We start from the raw sequence: 23,879 nt of genomic DNA, 5'->3' as shown, positions 1-23,879 counted from the left end.
TATGTGCCGTCGAGTCGGCCCTGACTCATAGCGACCCCTCCTTGGGTTTCCGAGGCAGTATCACTATGGAAGTAGGACTGCCCAACCTTCCTTCCGAGGAGTGGCTGGTGGGTTTGAATCGCCAGCCTTCTGGTTAGCAGTCAAGTGCCTTAGCCACTATGCTACCAGAGCTCCCATATATAGTTCATATTAACTAATAATATTGAAAGGTTCTGAAGTTCTATTTTATAAATCACACATGGTTGTAAAAATGCAGAAAACAGTGAAGCATCATCAGAATATTATAACATTGCTAAGTTGCTAAGTTTAAAATCTTAATTTAGAAACAAAGTTTACTCATATATATATAACTTTGAAAAGTTCAGTTCTTTGGAAAAATATTACGAAGATGTCCATCACACAAATATAAAATAATAAAGCAGATAATAAAATTCCTTACAGTTCATATAGAGTCCCTGGGTAGTGCAAACAATTAATATTTTTGGCTGCTACTTGAAAGGTTGGAGGGTCCAGGTCATCCAAAAGTGCCTCAGAAGAGAGGCCTGGTGATCTACTTCTAAAAAATCAGTCACTGAAAACTTATGGAGAAAAGCTGTATTCTGACACAAATGGAGTTGCCATAAGTCAGAGCTGATTCCACTGCAACTGGTAATAGTTCATATTTGACAGGTCTTATACAAATATGCCAGAAGAATGAACAAATCTGTCTTGGAAGAAGTACAGCCAGAATGCTGCTTAGAAGGGAGAATAGCATGCTTCATCTCACATACTTTGATAATGTTGTCAAAAGGGACCAGTCTCTGGAGAAGGGTATCATGCTTGGTAAAGTAGAAGATCAGCGAAAAAGGGGCAGATCCTCAAGGAGATGGATTGACACAAATGGCTACAACAATGGGCTCAAGCATAGCAAAGATTTTGAGGATAACATAGGACTGAGCAGTGTTTCCTTCTGTTGTGCTTAGGGTTGCTATGGGTCAGAACCAATTCTATGGCATCTAACAACAACATACAAATCCAAGGACTTCTGGTGGTGCAGTAGTTAAAGCACACATCTGCTAACCAAAAGGCTGGAAGTTCAGCATTGTCAGTGAGGCAAACACTGATATTTGGGTGAACAGGCTGAACTATTAGGTATGTCTATGCAGGGGGAGTGTGCCCATGACCATGTATGGGGTTAGCAGACAAGGTTTCTGCAAGTGTATTTGTATGTTCTGTAAGAATTTCCAGGTACATAGTAGAGCTGACATGGGACAAGGTTGTAGTCACTTCTTGGCCACAGCCAGCTACCCGAAGAGAGCAAGTAGTTGGACATGTGGGCATGGGACCATGGTCACAGGAGACATCAAGCTCAATTGGCATAACACACTACACAAAAACATTATTCCACATCCTACTTTGGCGAGTAGCAACCGGGATCTTAAAAGCTTGCAAGCAGCCATCTAGATGCAACGATGGGTCTCTCCTCATCCAGAGCAAAGAAGAATGAAGAAAACCAAAGACACATGGAAACAATTAATCCAAGAGACCAGTATACCCTGCGATCCTCAGCCAATATGACTATGAGACCAGAAGAACTAAATAGTGCTGGCTACCACTGTCAACCACTTGGAGGGAGGATGTATGTAAGAGATCCTGGATAGAGTGAGAGAACAATGGGGAACAAAACACAAAATCATTAAAAAAAAAAAAAAAAAAATGGAGTGGGGGACCAAGTTTGCTGGTCTGATAGAGCCTGTGGAACACCTGAGATGATGGCCTGTAGCTGCTCTTCAGGTCTGGAATTGAACCCACTCCTGTGGCTTCCAGCCAAACAAAAGTCAGGCATATAAGCTGAATATTTACATTAGGTAGATACACTCCTTAGAGAGATCAATCATGTGAGAAAAGAAGGGCAGTGTATGCACAAGGAGACAGCTGGGGGGGTAGTGCATAGGAGAGAAGGACACAGGAAAGATATTTACTATGGGGAGGAAGTGGGAAGAGAGCTATTGCACTGTGGGAAATTGCAATCAATGTTACAAGACAAAATGTACATGAACTACTGTATGAAAGATGAATTTGCTGTATAAACTTTCACCCAAATCACAATAAAAAATTAAAAAATTAAACAATATAACAATTAAAAAAAAATCAGGTACCAAAAAAAAAGGTTGGCAGTTCAAACCCATCAGCTACACCACAGGAGAAAGATGAGGCGGTCTGCTTCCTTAAAGATTTACAGCCTTCGAAACCCTATGGAGCAGTTCTACTCTGCCCTATGATATTGCTATGAGTCAGAATTGATTCGATAGCATGGGATTTTTTTTTTAATACAAATACACATATGAAAAGCATAAACTATGTATTAATAATATAATAATTTCAGGATTTCAAGGAAAAAATTCTACCAAAGATGTATCAGTAATAATTGCATAGTTGTTGATCAACAGTAATAAAATTCAGTATTTATAACATGTTTTCCTTTCTTATAACAGTTCATAGAGAAGTACTGACTATAGAAAATAGGGTGATTCCAAAGTTTGATATGGCTAACCTGGAAACAATCTTGAGACAAACACACAGGTAATATAATTTGGCTAATGTTCTTTATCTAAGCTATTATTTCCATAAATAATCCATATCTAAGCTATTACCTTCCATAAATCTTAGCATTTATTTTTCTATAATGACCCTACAGCAGAGACTAAGTAATCTCTGGAGATTTACACAAAGGGCAAGGAAGTTGAAGACAACATTACTTTTAACTATACATGTTGTTGAAATGAGATAAGTCAGCAATGAATCCTGCGTTGAAATTTCTATCAATTTCAGTCCACAGAGTGCTTATCTCCTTCTGTCCTATTCAATGTGGCCAAACTGGTACATGCTGTAGCCTTATCAGTAAAAGATATTAATTTCTTAACCTGTCTCATTATGAAATAATGGAATGACATATCATAATGCAATTTTGAACACAATACAAAATTAACTTGGTGCCTGAGGCTCTAAAGAAGGCTTATTCATCTACACGCTCAGCTCTAAAAAAAAATTTCAGGGATAACAGACCACTTCTTTGGGCATTATGCCAATGCCTACCTAGTGCAAAATTAAGGCAGCTAAAATCCCAAGGGAGATTCCTGAACAATCCAGTGCCTGTTTGGCTATTCAGCCCAGTGGGAAGTCATTCTAGTTAAATAAACTGCAAGCCTTCTTTGTTTCTTTTTGAGTGTAAGAGAAAAAAAATGCTGTGTCAGTTAAAAGAAGCAGCCAGAATGTGGGGGTTTCACCAGCAACAGATTCCCAACAGAGGCAATGGGAGGGCATATCCTGGTATGCAGGGAAACAAAGTGACAACAGTAATTTTACCCATTATTAGACGTCAGTCCTCAAATAAAATAATAGTCATTAAATGAATCTGTAATAAAGAATATGCTTCTTGAAAGAGGAAATATTTCTCAATTATTGTTGTTGTTGTTCTTGTTATGTGCCGTCAAGTCAAACCCGACTCATAGCAACCCCTCCTTGGGTTTCCAAGGCAGTATCATTACGCAAGTAGGATTGCCCAACCTTCCTTCCGAGGAGTGGATGGTGGGTTTGAACCGCCAGCTGTCTGGTTAGCAGCCAAGTGTCTTAGCCACTATGCTACCAGAGCTCCCTCTTCTCAATTATAGGGAAATGATAATGGAGTACCCTTCAAGAAAATATATCTCATTTCAGGATTAAATCTTGTAACTTTGAACATCTCTAGAAATGTTACAAGGAAGGATCTCAATTAGTTCTGGTAACCCTTAAAGCCTCCATTAATGTAAGCCTTTTCCAAAGAGACTACAAAAAAGAAGAGTAACAACAACAACAGGAGGGGAGAATATGGATGGAAAAGAATTTAACTAAAAGATAAGGCTATTCACAGCACTAGCAAAGTCCTTTTTCAGACTTGATTGTATTCTCTATCCTCAAATGCTTATTATACTTAAAGTGTAAAGTGTCTTATATATTTTTTTCATTACATTTATCACATGGAATATGAATGGCTGTCCATCTCAGCCCCTAGACTGAGAACATGTTGGGGCAAGGTCTGTGATGTTCTGTACTCTCCTGAGCCCAGCACACAACAACAATGAATGAGCAACTTGGAAAATACCAGCATAATCTGCAATTCACCTTTTTATCCTCCCCACAAACCAAATCATGCTTCTATTTTGCTTCTAGATAGTCTATAATTATATTTGTAGTCACATATATTCATTAATGATTAAAGAAAAAGTACAGACATTTATAACATTTTTACTGCAGGATGTTATTTTCTTGTAAGAATAGTAACTAAACTTTAATTTTCTCTACACATGTATATGAGTTATTTGCTCCCCATAAAAGCATTGATGCAATAGATTTGATTTGAAAACAAATAATTGGCCCATTTTTATGTATCTAGGTTACTGCTGTGATAACACACAAATAGGTAGTAAAATATTTTTTAAATAATCATATCCTTTATGAAAGAAAAATTACTGCTGACAGTCTCCAAAAGCTGTATTAAAAAAACTAAAACCAAACTCACTGCCATCGAGTTGTTTCCAACTCACAGCGACCCCCATTGGGTTTCCAAGGCTGTAAATCTTTACGGAAGTAGATTGCTGGTCTTCCTTACCCAGAGTAGCTGGTGGGTTTGAATTGCTGACCTTATGGTTAGCAGTCAAGTGCCTTATCTACTATGCCACCGGAGCTCCTTCAAAAGTTATATTACGGACAATTAATTTTGTCAACAAAGATATGATATAGCTTAATAAGCTAAGAAACACAGGTTAGGAATCCTAACTTTGGCTCTACTACTTATTTCTTATGTGTATTGAGTTTTCACTTTTCTCAAGGACATTAATTTCATGAATTTTACAAGAATCTTGTCAAAAGAGTTTTGATCAAATCAACTAACAAAAGTTCTCAGACTTTTGTCCTTGTAGCTGCTAAACTAGCAGAGCAGAAATTTAGTATATGGAATTTGCAACCTTTTTCTAAATTTCTAGAGTAATATTCAGATCGGAAGATGTCAACACAGAGAATATATGGAATAATTTCCTTTCAGATAAAACTCTGAGTGTAACCACTTTAGAAGTCACTAATAACCATAAATAAAAGAAATGCAACTAATTTATAAGACTAAAGGAATAAAATAGTTACCAGAGAGATTCTATCCTCACATAAGTTACCTACTATTCTCCAGCACCAAGAGGAGAGAGCCATTTATAATTAAGTTTAAAGGGATAAAAGATCCATTTCTATTATTAAGCAAGAAAGTATAATCCTTGGTAAAAAAAAAAAAAGGGGGGGGGAGATTCATAGATCATATCAAATAACAACATCTCAACTTTCCTAGTTTTTATAATTGTAAAAAATACTTTGTTCAGCTTTGTGGGGAAAAAAAAAACTTACAACATGCATTAACATAAGCTTAAAATACAGCAACAACTATGGTTTTAGTCTTCATCCTATCTCTCATTCCTATTGGAGAAACTAAACTTGCTGTAACATTGGGTGTCAACACAGAGTCTACTAGTGACAGTTATAAAAAAGAAAAACACTTTTTCTCCTCCTAACTTAATACAGTTTCTTATATAAGTCACTGCAGATATTTTCTCATTTTCAGCTACATGTATAATACTAATATTAGTTCTATTACAGAAACTTCTAATACTATAATCCTAACTTTGGGATAAGATATTTGCCCCACTTAGAGTACTCAACAAATATCAGTGACAAGGTAGCCAAAAGGAAAGCTAATAAAGATACTTAAATTTAAATTTTTACTTCATTTGTTATGTTAGCACTGAAAAGATAGACTCTTGGATTTAGTTAGGATTTCTCTGGTTGTCTCACCTTTAAATCCATCACTCTCTTGACCTTTGCAAATATAGGAATATGATTTTATACCATTGCTGAGTTTGGGAAAACTGTACTCATACTTCTAGTCACTTACCAGACTTGCTACATGGATTCTTTAAATGCACTTTAACAGGAAGCAATCTAGAGTACTTTCCATATGGAGTACTTTCCATATTTCCATCCAAATACATCATTTTATTTGGTACTTTATAACATAAACTAAAAATTACTTTACATTAACTTTAAGAAGTGTTAGAAGACAGAAAAAGAGGTATGTCCTTCTCTTCAAAAAACACTAAGGATTAATCACTTCATACTCTATCAGCACAATTTTCCCACCAGATAATCAGAAATGGGCATCTGACCAATTTTATTCTCCCACTGGAGATCAGCAATTACTATTAAGTCAGCATTTTCACAAGGGGCTAGTATACACAAGACCTGTGAAACTCAAAAAAATATGACAAGGTGTTTAACTATGACCATACATTATGTATAACTGCTTTATGGCAAAGACTGATCATGAACTGTACTTTTGCTCAAAGTAATGCATTCACTCACTGCCATTCACATACACATTCACCCTGCAATGGAATGTGTCTGCACTCTCGCCATAATCTATGTAAACAAAATCCCTAGGTCCAAAGACTAAGAAAAAAAAAGTGGGAAATGTGTACAGAAACAATTTAGGCATTCTTAGAAATGCACAGAGATATAACATTGAACTGTGCCTGCAACTGTTACTTTTTAAGAAGTATGAAAATATAAACATACCATGAATAAATCATAGAAAGAATAAGCCAAGCAACTATATATGTCACTCTACCACTCAATAGTCAAGCAGCCAGATAGCTATTAAAATCGTTTTGAAACAGTAAAATTATTTATTGATATCACTAGGAGAATGTTTAAGTTGCGGTAACCTATGCAGCATTTACCTATGTAAATGACAGAGTTTGTTTAGTTCAGTTTTACAAACAGACACCAAAACTTGGGGATTACAATAAGGGAATAGAAAGGTATCAGGCCAAACAGGCTATGTACCCTAAATAGCATGTAACTGCACCTCCAGTAAATTGCTATCTCCCCTTGCTCTCTAATATTTTATGCAATTTAGCTTTTCTTTTATGAAATATTATTTAAAGTTTTTGAGGAATGTTGTTATTATTGTTAGGCGCCATCGAGTAATCTCCAACTCATAGCGACCCTATGCACAGCAGAACGAAACACTGCCCAGTCCTGTGCCAGCCTCAAGATCCTTGCTATACCTGAGTCCATCATCACTGCAGGCACTGTGTCAATCCACCTCTTTGAGGGCCTTCCCCTTCTTCATTGACCCTCCACTTTACCAAGCATGATATCCTTCTCCAGAGAATGGTTCCTTTTGACAACATGACCAAAGTGGGTGAGATGAAGTCTGGCCATTCTCTTCTCCAAGGAGCATTCTGGCTGCACTTATTCCAGGACAGATTTGTTAGTCCTTTTAACAGACCATGGTACTCTTAGCGTTCTTCTCCAACCCCACAACTCAAAAGTATAAACTCTTCTTGGGTCTTCCTTATTCATTGTCCAGCTCTCACACGCCTAACAAGTGACTGAAAATACCATGGCTTGGGCTGGGCACACCTTAGTCTTCAAGGAGACATCTTTGCTCTTCATCACTTTAAAGAGGTCTTTTGCAGCAGATTTGCCCAATGCAATACATCATCTGATGTCTTGACTGCTGTTTCCATTGGTGTTGATGATAGAACCAAGTAATATGGAGTCTTTGACAACTTCAATCTTTTCTCCATTTATTGTGAAGCTGTTTATTTGACCAGTTGTGAGGATTTTTGTTTTCTTTTATTGAGATGTAATCCATACTGCAGACTGTAGTCTTTAATCTTCATCAGTAAGGGCTTCAACTCATCCTCACTTTCAAGAAGCAAAGTTGTGTCATCTGCATACTGCAGGTTGTTAATGAATCTTCCTCCAATCCTGATGCCACGTTCTTCTTCATATATAATCCAGCTTCTTGGATTATTTGCTCAGCATACAAATTGAATAAGTATAGTGAAAGGATACACAAACCTGACACACTCCCTTCTTGATTTTGAACCATGTACTATCCCCTTGTTCTGTTTGAACAGCTTCCTGATCTATGTACAGGTTCCTCATGAGTACAATTAAGTGTTCTGGAATTCTCATTCTTCTCAATGTTATCCACAATTTGTTATGATCCACACAATCAAATACTTTTGCATAGTCAATAAAACATAAACAAACATCTTTCTGGTATTCTTTGCTTTCAGCTAAGATCCATCTGACATCAGCAGTGATATCTCTCTTTCCACGTCCTCTTCTGAATCCAGCTTGCAGCTAGGGAAGCTCTCTGTGAATATACTACTGCAACCGTCTTTGAATTATCTTCAGCAAGATTTTACTTGCATGTGATATTAATGATATTGTTCAATAATTTCCACATTCTGTGGAATCACCTTTCTTTAGAATGGGTACAAATATGGATCTCTTCCAGTCAGTTGGACAGGTAGCTAGCTCTCTTCCAAATCTCTTGGCATAGCTGAGTGAGTGCCTCCAGCACAGCATCCATTTGTTGAAACATCTCAGTGGGTATTCCATCAATTCCTGAAGTCTTGTTCTTCGCCAATTCCTTCCGTGCAGTTTTGACTTCTTCCTTCAGTACCATTGGTTCTTGATCATATGCCACCTTCTGAGATGGATGAACATCGACCAATTCTTGTTGGTACAGTGATTCTGTGTATCCCTTCCATCTTCTATTAATGTTTCCTGCATCATTCAATATTTTGCCCACAGAATCTTTCAATATTGCAACTCGAGGCTTAAATTATTTTTCTCACTTCTTTCAACTTGAGAAATGCTGCGCATGTTCTTCCCTTTTGGTTTTCTAACTCCAGTTCTTTGCACCTTTCATTATAGTAATTGGCTTTGTCTTCTCCAGCTGCTCTTTTGAAATCTGTTCAGCTCATTTATCCTGTCATTTCTTCCATTTGCTTTAGCTACTCTCCACTCAAGGGCAAGTTTCAGAGTCTCTTCTGACATCCATTTTGGTCTTTTCTCCCTTTCTTGTCTTGTTAATGTCCTCTTGCTTTCTTCATATATGATGTTCTTGATGTTATCCCACAATTCTTCTGGCTTTTGGTCACTGATGTCCAATGCATCAAATCTATTCTTTAAATAGTCTCTAAATTCAGAAGGGATATGTTCAAGGTCATATTTTTGCTCTCATTGACTTGTTTTAATTGTCTTCAACTTCAACTTGAACGTGCATATGAGTAGTTGATGGTCTGTTCCACAATCAGCTCCTGGCCCTGTTTTGGCCGAAGATATTGAACTTCTCCATTGTCTCTTGCTACCAATGTAATCAATCTGATTCTTGTGTATTCCATCAGGTGAAGTCCATGTGTCTAGCTATCGCTTATGTTGTTGAAAACAGGTATTTGCAATGTATAAGTCATTGATCTTGCAAAATTCTATCATGCGATCTCCAGCATTATTTCTATCACCAAGGCCATATTTTCCAAATACCGGTGACTCTTCTTTCTTTCCAACTTTTGCATTCCAGTCACCAGTGATAATCAACACATCTTGATTGCATGTTCAGTCTATTTCAGACTACAGAAGTTGGTAGAAATCTTCAATTTCCTCATCTTTGGCTTTGGTGGTTGGTGCATAGATTTGAATAATAGTAATATTAACTGGTCTTCCTTGTAGGCATATAGATATTACCCTATCACTGACAGCATTGTACTTCAGGACAGATCTTGAAACACTCTTTGTGACAATGAATGTCACACCATGCCTCTTCAATTTGTCATTCCCAGCCTAGTACATCATATGGTTGTCTGATTAAAAATGGCCAAAAACAGTCCATTTCAGCTCACTAATGCCTAGGATATTGACCTTTATGTGTTCCATTTCATTTTTGACAACTTCCAATTTTCCTAGATTCATATTTCGTACATTCCATGTTCCAATTATTAATGGATGTTTGCATCTGTTTCTACTCATTTTGAGTCATGCCACATCAGACAATGGTGGTCCCAAAAGCTTTACTCTATCCATATTGTTCAGGTTGTCTCTACTCTGAGGAATCAGCTCTTCTCCAATCAAATTCTGAGTGACCTCTGATCTGACAGGCTCATCTTGTAGCACTATATCAGACAATGTTTCAGGGCTATTCATAAAGTTTTCCAGCAATATATCAGACAGTGTTTCACTGCTATTCATAAGGTTTTCATGGGCCAATTGTTAGAGAAGTAGATGGCCCTTCCTTCTTCCAAGTCTGTCTTAGCCCAGAAGCTCTGCTGAAATCTGTCCACCATAGGTAACCCTTTTGGCATTTTGCAGCAGTGGCGGCAAGGCCTCCAGCCTCACAGCAACACACAACCACCACAGGATGACAAACTGACAGACAAGTTCATCTCCCTCAGTTGTTCCTAACCCCTCTACACCTGCCTACCTCAGCCCTGGCCTTAAAACAGAGCTGCCCCCAAGCAAAAAGCAGCCCCCAAGCCCCAGGCCCCCTTACCTCAGGCCCCAGCCTTAAAATAGAGCCACTCCAAGGGAAAAGCAGCCCCCAAACCCCTTTTGAGGAATACAGAGCATTAAAAAAAAATTATACTTAAGTAGCTGAGCAGCACAGTCTATTATGATGATTTGTAACTGGTGTGCTGAGCTTGGCTATGCAGTGTGTGGCAACCAATTTATTTCTAAGAGTAAAGTGTCAAAACTGACAGGTTACTTTTTAATATAAAATTAGTATTCCTTATAATATATCAGCATTCTCATCCACTCACATTCCAACATGCTTTCTTGAATGGGAGTCAAATAGGGAAGTTAGAACTAAGAGATACCGCTAATAATATAAGAGACAAAGTTTATCTTATCTTTCCTGCAGTCTTCCAGAAAGAGAACTGGAATCATGAGTTAAAAGCAGCATGTTGTTGTTGTTGTGATGTGCCGTCAAGTCGGACCCAACTCATAGCGATCCCTCCTTGGATTTCCGAGGCAGTATCACTACGGAAGTAGATTGCCCCATCTTCCTCCGAGGAGTGGCTGGTGGGTTTGAACCGCCAGCCTTCTGTTAGTAGTCAAGTACTTTTAAGAACTATGCTACCAGAGCTCCCAAAAGCAACATGAGCAACAATAATAATGACAAAGTTAAAACCCCAATAACATTGTTGGAACTGCCTTGCTGGCAACTAACAACCACAACAAAGAACTAGGTATTAGTATCAAAAGCTACTAACAGCACCAAAAGAGAGTTAACCTGATGCAAGAATACACCACCAGCTATACTCTTCCTAAATAAATCAAACTGAATCTGATCAAGCCACAAATTCCAAGTGCCAATTTGCAGGAAATACAGAGGACAGAAATAAAGGGTTGGGGGAAGCTCATAGATCAGAAGTCTGCAAATTTTGGTCCATGGGACAAATTTGACCAGCCTCTATTTTCATATAGTTTTATAATAACAGAGCCACATCTACTCATTTATGTATTGTCCAAGGCTGCTTTCACACTAACATGGCAGAGGTGAGTAGTTGTGATAGAGATCAAATAGTCTACAAACGTAAAACAGTTACTATCTAGAGCTTTATGGGAAAAGTTTGCCAACCTCTAAGGCAGATTAACAGATATTTAAAAGACGTGGAACTTTTTTTTATGGATAAAATTTATGGGACATAAATGAAACAGTGTTCAGAGGTAAATGTATAGTATTAAGTGCTTATATCACCAACATTGGGGCTAAATGAAAGAGCACATCATTATAGATCATATGGATATTAAAAGGATAATAATAATAATAATAACCCATTGCCACCAAGTCGATTCCAATTCAGTTACCCCCATTGGGTTTCCAAGGCTGTAAATCTTTACGGAAGTTGATTGTTTCATCTTCCTCCCACAGGGCAGCTAGTGGATTTGAACCGCTGACCTTCTGGTTAGCAGTCTGCTAAAGTGCCAGGGAGGCAGCACCTTCTGACTTCCTCCACCTTCCCAAGAGGAAGACAGAATCACCATCAGCAGCCCAACGCCTGTTCCTATGAGACCAGACATGCTGTCACCCTCCACCCCTCTTACCAACCTTGACACCAACCATCCCTCCCACAGGCACCCACTACCACTTTGCTGGGTTCGATAATTTGCTGCAGTGGCCACACAGAACTCACAGATTATAGGATTTATTAGGGACGCAACAGGCTACAATTCAAATCCAGGAACTTGCTCAGGATACATACAGTTCTTCAGTCAGGACAGTCTCCCCTCAGTTGTGCCCTTAGACACACCTCTCTGGCCCTTGGCTTCTCGGCCTGGCCTCTGCCTCTGTAGGCCAGGTAAGCCTGATGCTCTGTCTCATACCTCTTGGTTCCACTGCCAACACCTCTCAGCCGGGCATTTCTCTCAGCTAGGCATCTCCTTCTTAGCTGGGCATCTCTCTTTCAGCAATGTATCTCTCTCTCAGCAGCATATCTCTCTCAGAAGCATCTCTCTCAGGCAGCAGTTAGATTCCTTCTGCTTCTAAGAAGGTTCATTTTGAGCCTGGCAGAGTGGCAAAACCAACCAATTCCAACATCAGAGTTCTACATACCTGAGAAAGAGCAAACTTTCCCAGAAAATTACTTCATGCTGCTCCAATACACATACTCCAGGTGAATGACTTTAACAATCAGGAGTTTAAATTGCATGGTCCCACCCAGTAATCCAGTGAGAGTTACAAAAACTATGACTAGAAAAGCCATACCATGTAATTTACTACACCACACAGCCAAATGCCTTACCCACTATGCCACCAGAGCTCCTTTAAAAGATTAATAAGGGAAGATTATGAACAAGTTTATGTCAATAACTTTGATAACATAGATGAAAAAAACAAATTTCTTCCAAAATACAAATACTAGAGCTCATTCAGAAGAAATAGATAAGCTGAATATAATTGAATTTGTAGTTTTAAAACTTTCCTAGAGTGAAAACTCCACATGCAGAAGACTTCACTGGTAATTTCATTTGAACATTTAAGGAAGAAATAATACCAATTCTGTAAAAACTGAAGAAGAGGGAGCACCTTCCAACTAATTTTATAAGGTGATCATTACCCTAATATAAAAATGGGCTGAAGCATTACAAGAAAAGAACACTACAGACCAATATCTCTCATGAACATAGACGTGAAAATTCTTAGTATTAGCAAACTGTATAAATTATGCCATGTAAGATTTATCTCAGGAATGCAAGGTTGATTGAACATTTGAAAATCAAAATAATTCCCCATATAAACATATTTTAAGATAAAAAAGATACATCAATAGCACAGGAAAACATTTAACAAAATCCACCATCAATTCATGACAAAAATTCTCAGCACACTAGAAATAAATGGGAATTTCCTTAGCCTGATATAGAAAATCTACAGACAAACAAACAAACAAAAACTACAGCTAACATCATACTAATGGTTACAGATAATGTTTCTCTCTAAGACTGGAAACATAGCAAGGATTCTGCTCTCACTACTTCTATTCAACATAGTATTGGAGATCCTATCCAGTACAACAGCAAAAAAAAAAAAAAAAAAAACGATTAGGAAAAGAAAAAGAAACTCTCTTTATTCACAGACAACATGATCATCTACATATATTATAACAAAGACTCTACAGAACAACTATAAGAAATAAGAAGTAAATTTAGCAAGGTTAGCAGAATGGAGTCAGTAGAAGAAAATTGTTTTTCTATATACTTGTTGTTGTTATGTGCCATCGAGTCAAACCCGACTCATAGCGACCCTCCTTGGGTTTCTGAGGCAGTATCACTACGGAAGTAGGATTGCCCAACCTTCCTTCCGATTCTATATACTAGTAATGATCAAATGGATATCAAAATTTAAAAATCCATTTAGTAGTATCAAATCCATAGTAGTATCAAAGTAAAAGATATATTTAGCAATGTATCTAATAAAATATGTATAAAACTTGTATGCTGAAAAATACAAAATCTTTTTGAGAGAAATTAAGGAACTACATAAGTGGAATGATATGTTAATGAATCAGAAGACTTGGTATTGCTAAGATACCAATTCTCTGCAAACAGATTTAAGATTCAATACAATCCCAGTGAAAATTTCAGCAAGTTTTTTTTCACAGGGATTAGCAAATTTAGTTTAAACAGAAGAGACAAAGATCCTAGAGTAGCTAAAAACAACTTTGAAAAAGAGTAACATTGGAAGACTCATACTGCCTGATTTCAAGTCTTTCTTAAAAGCTATAATCAAAACAATGTGCCACTGACATAAGGACAGACATAGATCAACAATATATACTACAGAGTCCAGAAATAGACTAACACACATATGTTCAATTGATTTCCATCAGGGTTGTCATGGTAATTAAATAGAGATTGTCTTTTCAATAAATGGTGCTGGAACAATTAGACATTCATTTGCCAAATAAATCAATCTTAGCCCTTATCTCATATCATATAAAAATCAACTAAAAATAAATCATAGACCTAAAGGTAAAACCTAAAACTATAAAACTTCTAAGATAATCTTTGTGACTTTGAGTTAAGCAAAGATTCCTTGCATAGAACACAAAGTACAAACCATAAAAAAAATATTTAAAAAACTGATAAATTAGCTTTAATCAAAATTGAAAACTTTTACTCTTTTAAAGAAATTAAGAAAATGAAAAGACAAAGTACAGACTGGAAGAAAATATTTTCAAAACAAATATTTGATAAAAAGAATTGTATCCAGAATAAAGAACTCTTACAACTTATTAATAAGAATACAAACAACTCGCAAGTGAGGATAACTACAAACAAAAAGAGGGAAAAGACTGTGTAGTCACAGAATTTCTAAATGGTGAGGAAGTTAAGAAAGTTGCAAGACAGAATGGACTGTTATGCTGAGTGAAATAAGTCAGTCACAAAAGGACAAATATTGTATTAGTCCGTTATTGTAAAAGTTATGGAAAGGTTTATCTATTGAAGGAAATTTTCTTTGTTGGTTACCAGGGGTGGGAGGGGAAGGGAAGGAACACTGTTAGATAGATAGAGATAAGTGTTGATTTGGGTGAAGAGAAGGGCAATGTACCAAATGTGAGTGACCAATATGGCAGCATTGAGGATGAGAAAGACATAGAGAGGTACATGGGAAGTACAAACAACAAATATGAACCCTTTTGCATATACAGTACTGAGTTGTCAGTGAAGGCAAACATGGGTATAGGGACGGATAGATAGGTGGACAGGCTAAACAATTAGGTATGTCTAAATGGGGAGTGTATCCAAGATCATATATAGGGTTGGCAGACAATGGTCCTATAAGTTTATGTGAATGATCAGAATTCCCGGGTGTATAGTAGAGCTGACAAGGGGCAAGGTTGTGGTCACTGCTTGGTCACAGCCAGCTACCCAGAGGGACCGAGTAGTTGAACCTGCAGCCTTGGGACCATAGTCGCAGGGGACATCAAGCTCAATTGGCATAACATACTATACAAAACATTGTTCCACCTCCTACTTTGGCGAGTAGCGACTGGGATCTTAAAAGCTAGCAAGCTGCCATCTAGATGCAATGATGGGTCTCTCCTCATCAAAAAGAAATAAGAAAACCAAAGTTAATGGAAACAATCAGTCCTAGCAACTGGTACACCATCCGATCTGCAACCTGTACAACTATGAGACCAGAAGAACTAGATGGTGCCCGGCTACCACTGTCATCCACTTGGAATGGATGTAGGAGATCCTGCACAGACAGAGAGAACAATGTGGAACAAAACTCAAAATCATTTGGAGACAAAAAAAAGAAAGGTGGGGACCAGGTTTGCTGGTCCAATAGAGCCTGGTGGAACCACTGAGACTATGGCCCCTAGCTGCCCTTCAGGTCTGGAATTGAACCCACACCTGTGGTTTCCAGCCAAACAAGGTACAGGCATGTGAGTTAAACATTTACCTCAAGTAGACACCCGCCCTGGAGAGAACAATCATGGGAGAAGGAAGGGCTGCTTACGCACAAGGAGACAGCTCAGGGCGCAGGAGAGTATGGAGGGATGGACACTGGGAAGAGGTAACTATGGGGAGGAAGTGGGAGGGGAGCTGTTGCATTGTGGTAAACTGTGGTCAGTGACATGTGACAATGTATATGTGAACTGCTGTATGGAAAGTGAATTTGCTCTGTAAATCTTCACCCAAATCAAAATAAAATAATAAAAACATTAAAAAAAAAGAATACAAACAACTCAATTTTTAAAATATGAGTAAATAATTTGAAACTTTACTTGATCAAATAAGCAACCCAGATGGCAAATAACTACATAAAAAGATCTTAACATCATTGTCATCAGGAAAATGCAAATTAAAAACCACAATGTAATGACAATATATAGCTAACTGCCCCTTGGCATCAAGTCAATTTTGACTCATAGTAACCTTGTAAGATAGAGTAGAGCTGCCTCATAGGGTTTCCAATGCTGTAAATCTTTATGGAAACAGATTACCACATCTTTCTCTCACAGAGCAGCTGGTGAGTTTGAACTGCCAACCTTCAGATAGCAGCTGAATGTTTAACCACTGTGCTACAGGGCTCCTACAGAGCTAACTCAAATACTTAAATTAAATAAAGTGACAATACAAAATGTTGTTGAGGATGTGAAACAACTAGAACTCTTACACATTGCTAGTGGGAATAGAAACTAGTAAAAACACTTTAGAAAACAGTTTGGAAGTTTCTTATAAAGTTAAAAATACACTTACCATAAGAACCAGCAATCCAGAGTCTAGATATTTAACCAAAAGAACTGAAAACATGTCTATACAAAGGCCTGCATAATAATGTTTATGATTTTCATTCATAAAAACAAAACAAATAAAAAAAAACCCTAGAAAAAGGCAAATGCCCAACAACAAGTAATTAGATTAAAAAAATCTGTGGCACATCACACAACAAAATACTACTAAGCATAAAAAAGAAACACACTACTGATATATGCAACTACATGGTTAAATCTCCACATTGCATTACACTAAATGAAAGAAGTCTGATACAAAAGACTTCTTAATTCTTAAGCTTGTTGTTGTTGTTATGTGCCGTGGAGTCAGCCCTCCTTGGGTTGCCAAGGCAGTACCACTACAGAAGTAGATTGCCTATCCTTCCTTCCGAGGAGTGGCTGGTAGGTTTGAACAGCCAGCCTTCTGATTAGCAGTCAAGTGCCTTAGGCACTATGCTACCACAGCTTTCTTAAGCTAGACACACACAAAGACATTGATTATAAAAAATGATTGATAAATATTATATTAAGAAAGGTAATTCATCAAAGGACACCTTTAAAAACAGATTTAAAAACCTCTACAAGTCAGTGAAAAACTACAAACTACCCAATATGCAAAAGACATGAACAGACATTTCTCAGAAGAGGAAACAATAAATATTAAGAAATGCTCACTATTATTAATGAGAAAAATGCAATTTAAGACCACAATGAGATACTCTATTCAACTGGCAAAAATTAGTAAGTCTGACAATACCAAATGTTGGAGATGATGTGTCTCCAAGGGATTTCATTTGTACTGCTAGTGACAAAGTACACTGAGGCAACCACTTTGGAAAATAGTTTGAAATTATCCCCTAAAGTTGAACATTAGCAATATTCTACCAACAAGATGAATAAACTGTGGTATAATCAAACAGTGGAATATTACATAGCAGCCAAAACAAATGAATTATAGCAATAAACAATATTGGATACATTTTAGCACTATAATGTAAAAATGTATATTTTTATTACAGCATGCATATATATTTTTTACTATATTTTTGTGAAGTTAAAAATAAATAAAACAATAATCAATGAACGTAGGATTTAGGATGACAGGTAGTTATCTCAGGTCAGTGAAAAAAAGGGAGATGAGGGGAACCATGGTTTAGATAAAAGTTGTTGCCAAGAGCCAAGTTTTTTATTTGGTTGATAGGTTCAAAGCTAATTAATATTGTTAAAAATACATAAGTACATAAGTAAATGGATGATTCTAAAAAACCAAACTTCACTGCCGTTGAGTAGGTCCCAACTCAAAGTGATCCCTTCTTAGGTTTCTGAGGCAGTATCTCTACGGAAGTAGATTGCCTCATCTTGCTTCCGAGGAGTGACTGGTGGGTTTGAACTGCCAGCCGCTGGTTAGCAGTCAAATGCCTTAGGCACTATGTCATCAGAGCTCCCAATAAATGATTACCAAGCATGAGATAATACAGATTCTGTTATAAAACAAAGGTAAGCTGAGTTCCATTTTGTGTACCTAAGGTTACAACAAAAAGTTCCAGGAGCTGTGTAAAGCTTTTTTTTTTAATTCCAATTACATGTTAATCACTTTTGTCACCAAATCCTATAACAATATTATTTGTATCACTTAGGTTTGGTATATTTATATCTGTTCTTTTAAACACAATAGTCCTGCCTCCTTACCAAGAATGTAAATATTGCCTGTGTACTTAAGGATAGTATTCTATCACATATTCTCTGAAAAAGTTGTTATTAGTAGCCATTGAGTTAATTCAGACTCATGGTAACCCAATGTATGCAGAGCAGAACTGCTCCGTCCAATTTTCAAAATGCTATGAACTTTCAGAAGTAGATTACTTCCAAGTTGCCTCTGGGTGGATTCAAAGTACTGATCATAACAAAAAAATAAATAAATAAAACAGTTGCCATTGAGTAGGTCACAAATCATGGTGACCCCATGTATGTCAGAGTAGATCTGTGCTCCACAGGGCTTTCAATGGTTGATTTATCAGAAGCAGATTGCCAGACCTTTCTACCAATGGACTCAAACCTCCAACCTTACAGTTAGCAGCAGCCAAGCATAAAGTAAGTGCTAAATTTGTTTCTCAGGTAATTAATAGTAAAGCTACGATCCCTGTACCCTAAATTCTGTTAAAAATATTCTATTACTACCTTTAATTTGGGAGCTCTAGTAGTGTAGTGCCTAAGGCACCTGACTGCTAACCAAAAGGCTGGTGGTTCAAACCCACCAGCCACTTCCCAGAAGGAAGTTTGGGCAATCTACTTCCATAGTGATACTGCCTTGGACACCCAAGGAGGGGTCGCTGTGAGTCGGGGCTGACTTGACAGCACATAACAACAACCTTTAATTTAATGATTCCTAGCACTTTATTCAGGAGCTCTGGTAGCATAGTGGCTAAAGCACTTGACTGCTAACCAGAAGGCTGGCGGTTCAAACCCACCAGCCACTCCTCAGAAGGAAGGTTGGGCAATCCTACTTCCGTAGTGATACTGCCTCGGAAACCCAAGGAGGGGTCGCTATGAGTCAGGGCCGACTCGACGGCACATAACAACAACAACAACAACAGCACTTTATTCAAGAAAGGACTAACTTCTTAAGTTAGACCCCGATTACCTGCTCACCTGTTATGACTGAGGGATGCACTGATGGGTGTTGGCACTACAGTCTGTAACCCTTCTCCTTCTATCTCAGTACCAACAAGGCAGATGAGCTGGAGTTCTGGTAATCCCACACAGTTTACTTCATGCCAACTTTTACCTGAAAGAACATCATTGAATGGACAGTAATCTTCATCAAAAATAAAAGTTAACAATCCCAAACTTCTACCTAGTACTCATCTGAGCAACCCTCATTCATAATGGTATATTTTCTCTTTACTATTCTAATATTGTCTGTTACCCATTAATTTCCATGTAAATGAAAGAACAAACAAAATTAATTTATAAAATTAATGCATAAACAATTATTATGTCACCAATGCTACATACCAAACTGACTCCCCAATCCCTATCCCTGCCCCAATAACAAAACAATATAAACAAACAACTTACTCTCCATGAGATCCAGGTAAACCAAGAATGCTATATAAACTTGGGTAGCGTCTCCTATATCTAATTCCATCATCTCTAAATACTGAAAATCAAAATGTAAGTGTCAAATAGAGAAGGAAGAATCTTTTAATATTTTCTTTCATTTCAACAATATGTAAACCAAAACCAAACCCCATGAAGTTAAATTCCAACTCATGATGACCCCATGTATGCATGTATACATATAATGTATTCAGTTCTCTTCTAGGTATGTACAAGTTACAAAGTAATATAAGACAGGGATCATGGTCTCTAAAGAACGTTAATTAATAAGGTAAATGCATGCATACTTGTAATTGTTAGGCAAATAATAATACAAAACAGTAACTGATTGAAAGCCAAGTAAGTGGACTAAAAAAATGACACAAGAGGGCAGAGGAGCTCTACTTAGACGGCTTGATTGATAATTGCTTCAGGGCAGAGGTGGGATGCAAGCTGGCCCCTGAAGGCCTGGCACGATTTGAGTAAATGGAGAAAGGTGGGTAATCTCACAAAGGTAGGAACTGTCGATGTTAGTTGCCTGAGTCAGCTCTGACTCTTGGCAACTTCATGTGTAACAGAATGAAACTCTGTCCAGTCCTGCACCACCTTTGTGATTATTGATATGGTTGTGTCCATTGCTGTGGCCACTATGTATTTTGAGTGCCTTCTGACCTGTGGGGTTTATCTTCTAGCCTCATGTGGGACAATATTCTGTTGTGATCTATAAGGTTTTCATGGCTAATTTCCAGTAGATCACCAGGTCTTTCTTACTAGTGTGTCTTAGTCTAAAAGCTCCACTGAAACCTGTCCACCATGGGTGACCCTCCTGGTATTTGATACACGCTATCACAGCATGACAAACAAACGGATGGTGGAAAGGTGGGAATAAGCCACTCATACTGTGAAAGGACTATAAAGAAGCCTATTTAGCCAGGAGTAGAAAAATTTTAGAATTTTCCTGGCTTTCTATTTGTATGTGGGAGATTCTGGTAGAGTGCCACTCCTGGCCTCTCTCCCTATTCCAACTCACTCAAGAATGTTGTTTTTGTTACATGCTGTCGAGTCAGACCCAACTCATAGCGACCCCTCCTTGGGTTTCCAAGGCAGTATCACTACGGAAGTAGATTGCCCAACCTTCCTTCTGAGGAGTGGTTGGTGAGTTTGAACCTTCTGGTTAGCAGTCAAGTCCCTTAGGCACTACGCTACCAGAGCTCCTCACTCAAGAACAGGGAGTATTAATGGCTAGATTTTAAAGGAGGAATCGAGCAAGTTGCTGCTTCTTTCAGACCTGCTGGTCTGCCTCACACCCACTGCCAAAGAGTTCATCCCAACTCATAGTGACCCCCTTTGGGTTTCCAAGGCTGTAAATCTTTACAGAAGTAGATTGCCCAGTCTTCTTTCCATGAGTGGCTGATGGATTTGAAGTGCCAACCTTCTGGTTAGCAGTCAAATGCCTTAGGTACTATGCCACCAGAGCTCCTTGGTAGTCAGCCTAAACCAAAACAACCAAACTCACTGCCGTTAAGTCGGATCTGACTTATACCAACCCCTCCTTGGGTTTCCAAGGCAGTATCACTACAGAAGTAGATTACCTAACCTTGCTTCAGAAGAGCAGTAGGTTTGAACCACCAGCCTTCTGGTTAGCAGTCAAATGCCTTAGGCACTATGCTACCAGAACTCCCCTAGCCAGCCTAGGGGGAATTTTTTTTTTTTTTAATTGCCATTTGGATGAAAATTTACAGAACAATTTCACTTTCCATACAGCAGTTCACATATACTTTGTCTCATGACATTGACCACAGTTTACCACAATGCAACAGCTCCCCTCCCACTTCCTCCCCATAGTTACCTCTTCCCAGTGTCCATCCCTCCATGCACTCCTGCCCCCTGAGCTGTCTCCCTGTGCATAAGCAGCCCTTCTTTCTCCCATGATTGTTCTCTCCAAGGAGTGTATCTACCTCAGGTAAATGTTCAACTCATATGCCTGTCTTTTGTTTGTCTGGAAACCACAGGTGTGGGTTCAATTCCAGACCTGAAAGACTGCTAGGGGCCATAGTAGTCTATCAGACCAGCAAACCTGGCTAGGGGGAATGTTTTTCTGGAGCCTATCTCTGCAGGGGGGAATGTCAGGGATGACAAAAGCTACAGGATCCAGGTAAGGGGAGGGAAACAGGAGAAGTTTTGAAAAGCTAAAGGAGACGAACTTGTCTGTCAGTTTGTCATACTATGGTGACTTGTGCATCACTGTGAGGCTTGAGGCTGTGCCAAGGGTGTTTCAAACACCAGCAGGGCTGCACATGGTACACAGGTTTCAACGCAGCTTACAGACTGAGACAGACTAGGAAGAAGGCAGAGGTCATCCACTTCCCAAAAAATTGGCCCGAGAAAATCTTATGAATAGCAGAATACATTACTAGGCAACTTTATGAATACCCGGAAACACTGTCCAAAACAGTGCAGGAAGACAAGCCCTTAGGTTAGAAGGTACTCAAAATACAACTGGGAAAGACCTGCCACATCAAAGTAGAACCAACCTTAATAATACATATAATGTAAACCTTTCAGGACCTCCATTTGCTAACATGGCACAACTCAAATTGAGGAGAAACAGCTGCAAACATCCATTAATAATCAGAATATGGGAGTTCCGTTAAGATGGCGGACTACGCAAAAGACTGCACAGACACGCTTCAACAAAGAAAAGGGAAACCAATTAACACAGACACAGAAGATAAACCTGGACCCCTGAGCCTTGAAGGGAAGGATATAGAAATGGATTAAACCCCAACTAGAAGAAAAATTTGCATGAAAATACCAAAAAAGGAGACATATGGAGCTGCGGTCTGGCAGCAATCCTGATGGCACAGACAGATTGGAGAGTGCCGAGTGGTGGTAGAACCTAAGAATTAATGTAAAAAGCAGCCCTGCTAGCCAGGGACTACATGGAGGACTGTTCTGGTGGCTGGGGAATAAAAGGGGAAGCAGCAGTGAAGAGGAAGACAGGCTGAGCTGTGGACTTTTGCCTGTCCAGAGGACGCCGCCATTTTGAATGTTTACAAGGGGCTTGACCATTTTGGATATTTAAAGAGACAGTGCTCTCCCAGATTCCAGGGGCTTGAGAACAGGTTCTGCTTGCTAGCAACTCCAAGGACACTCCAGACCTGCATGACTGAAAAGGTGAGACATTCCTCTTGTTAGTCTTATACCCCACACTGGCTTGGTGAAAGGAGGTGCGGCCATCCCTCACTCCCAGTCTGTGTGCTCGGACAAAGCCTGGGTCCCCTGCCCTGCCCTTCACCAATTTTTTTTCTCTCTTTTTATTCTTTTTCTTTTTCGCTTTCTTTTTTCTGGTGTTTAGTTTGCTTGTATTTGTCTGTTTTAAAACTACTATTATTACTAATACTTTTGTCCTTTTAACTATTATTTGTTATTCTTCCCCTCCCAGGTCCTAATTTTTCTTCTCCCTGTTCCTGGTTGAAAATTTTTTTTTCTCTTGATTAACCCCATTCCTCATTTTCCTTTTTGCATTTTTCAAATTTTTTTCTTCATTGTTCTCCTTCACTACCTTTTTTTTCTCTTAGTGCCCTATCCCCAGATATTGCAGGTTTTCTTGTTTTTTTTCTTCTTCTTTTTCCCTTTTTTCTTTTCTTGGTTGCTGTTCCTGTGTGATTACATGGTGTGTGTTTTTTGTCCATTTGCTTTTAGGTTTTTGATCATTATTCAATTGTAATTTTTGTCTAACTGAGTGGGAGACAGCAACAGTCCCCATAAGACATAACTACACCCACACCTCCTACAATTTCACTTACTGAGCGAGAGCCACTACCTCCTTCTCCACCAACAGGTCAATGATAAAAAACCACCAAGAAGATCCTGAATCACCCTTGGCTGCTCTTCACAAACAGTTAACAGAGATCTAAATACAACAACGCCACGATGTCTTGGAGACAACAGACCATTACAGCCCACATAAAGAAGCAGGATAAAGTGGTAGAAACAAGGAGGCAGGATACAGACCCAGAACACATCCCTGAGGAAGCAGCAGCATTGGAACTCTCTGATAAGGAATTCAAAAGAATTATATTTAGGTATCTTCAAAGGATTGAGGGACAGACCAAAGAAAACGCAGAAAAAACCTTA

General features: G+C 38.4%; 1 protein-coding gene across 1 annotated transcript in view; it reads right to left on the bottom strand.

The window, feature by feature from the left end:
- TSEN15 (tRNA splicing endonuclease subunit 15) overlaps positions 1 to 23,879 on the bottom strand; it is a 51,199-nt gene that overhangs the window by 21,715 nt on the left and 5,605 nt on the right. Inside the window, exons 2-3 of the mRNA XM_007937677.2 lie at positions 19,719 to 19,800; positions 19,290 to 19,425 (exon numbers count right to left, since the gene is read on the bottom strand). Of these exons, the coding sequence (XP_007935868.1) occupies positions 19,290 to 19,425; positions 19,719 to 19,800 (218 nt within the window). The remainder of the gene's footprint in view (positions 1 to 19,289; positions 19,426 to 19,718; positions 19,801 to 23,879) is intronic.

This window comes from Orycteropus afer, unplaced genomic scaffold, assembly GCF_000298275.1.
Source record: "Orycteropus afer afer isolate SDZICR_OR568_19922 unplaced genomic scaffold, OryAfe1.0 scaffold00043, whole genome shotgun sequence".
Lineage (NCBI taxonomy): Eukaryota > Metazoa > Chordata > Mammalia > Tubulidentata > Orycteropodidae > Orycteropus > Orycteropus afer.
The sequence above is the reverse complement of the archived record's forward strand: the minus strand, read 5'-3'. Positions and strand labels throughout refer to the sequence as shown.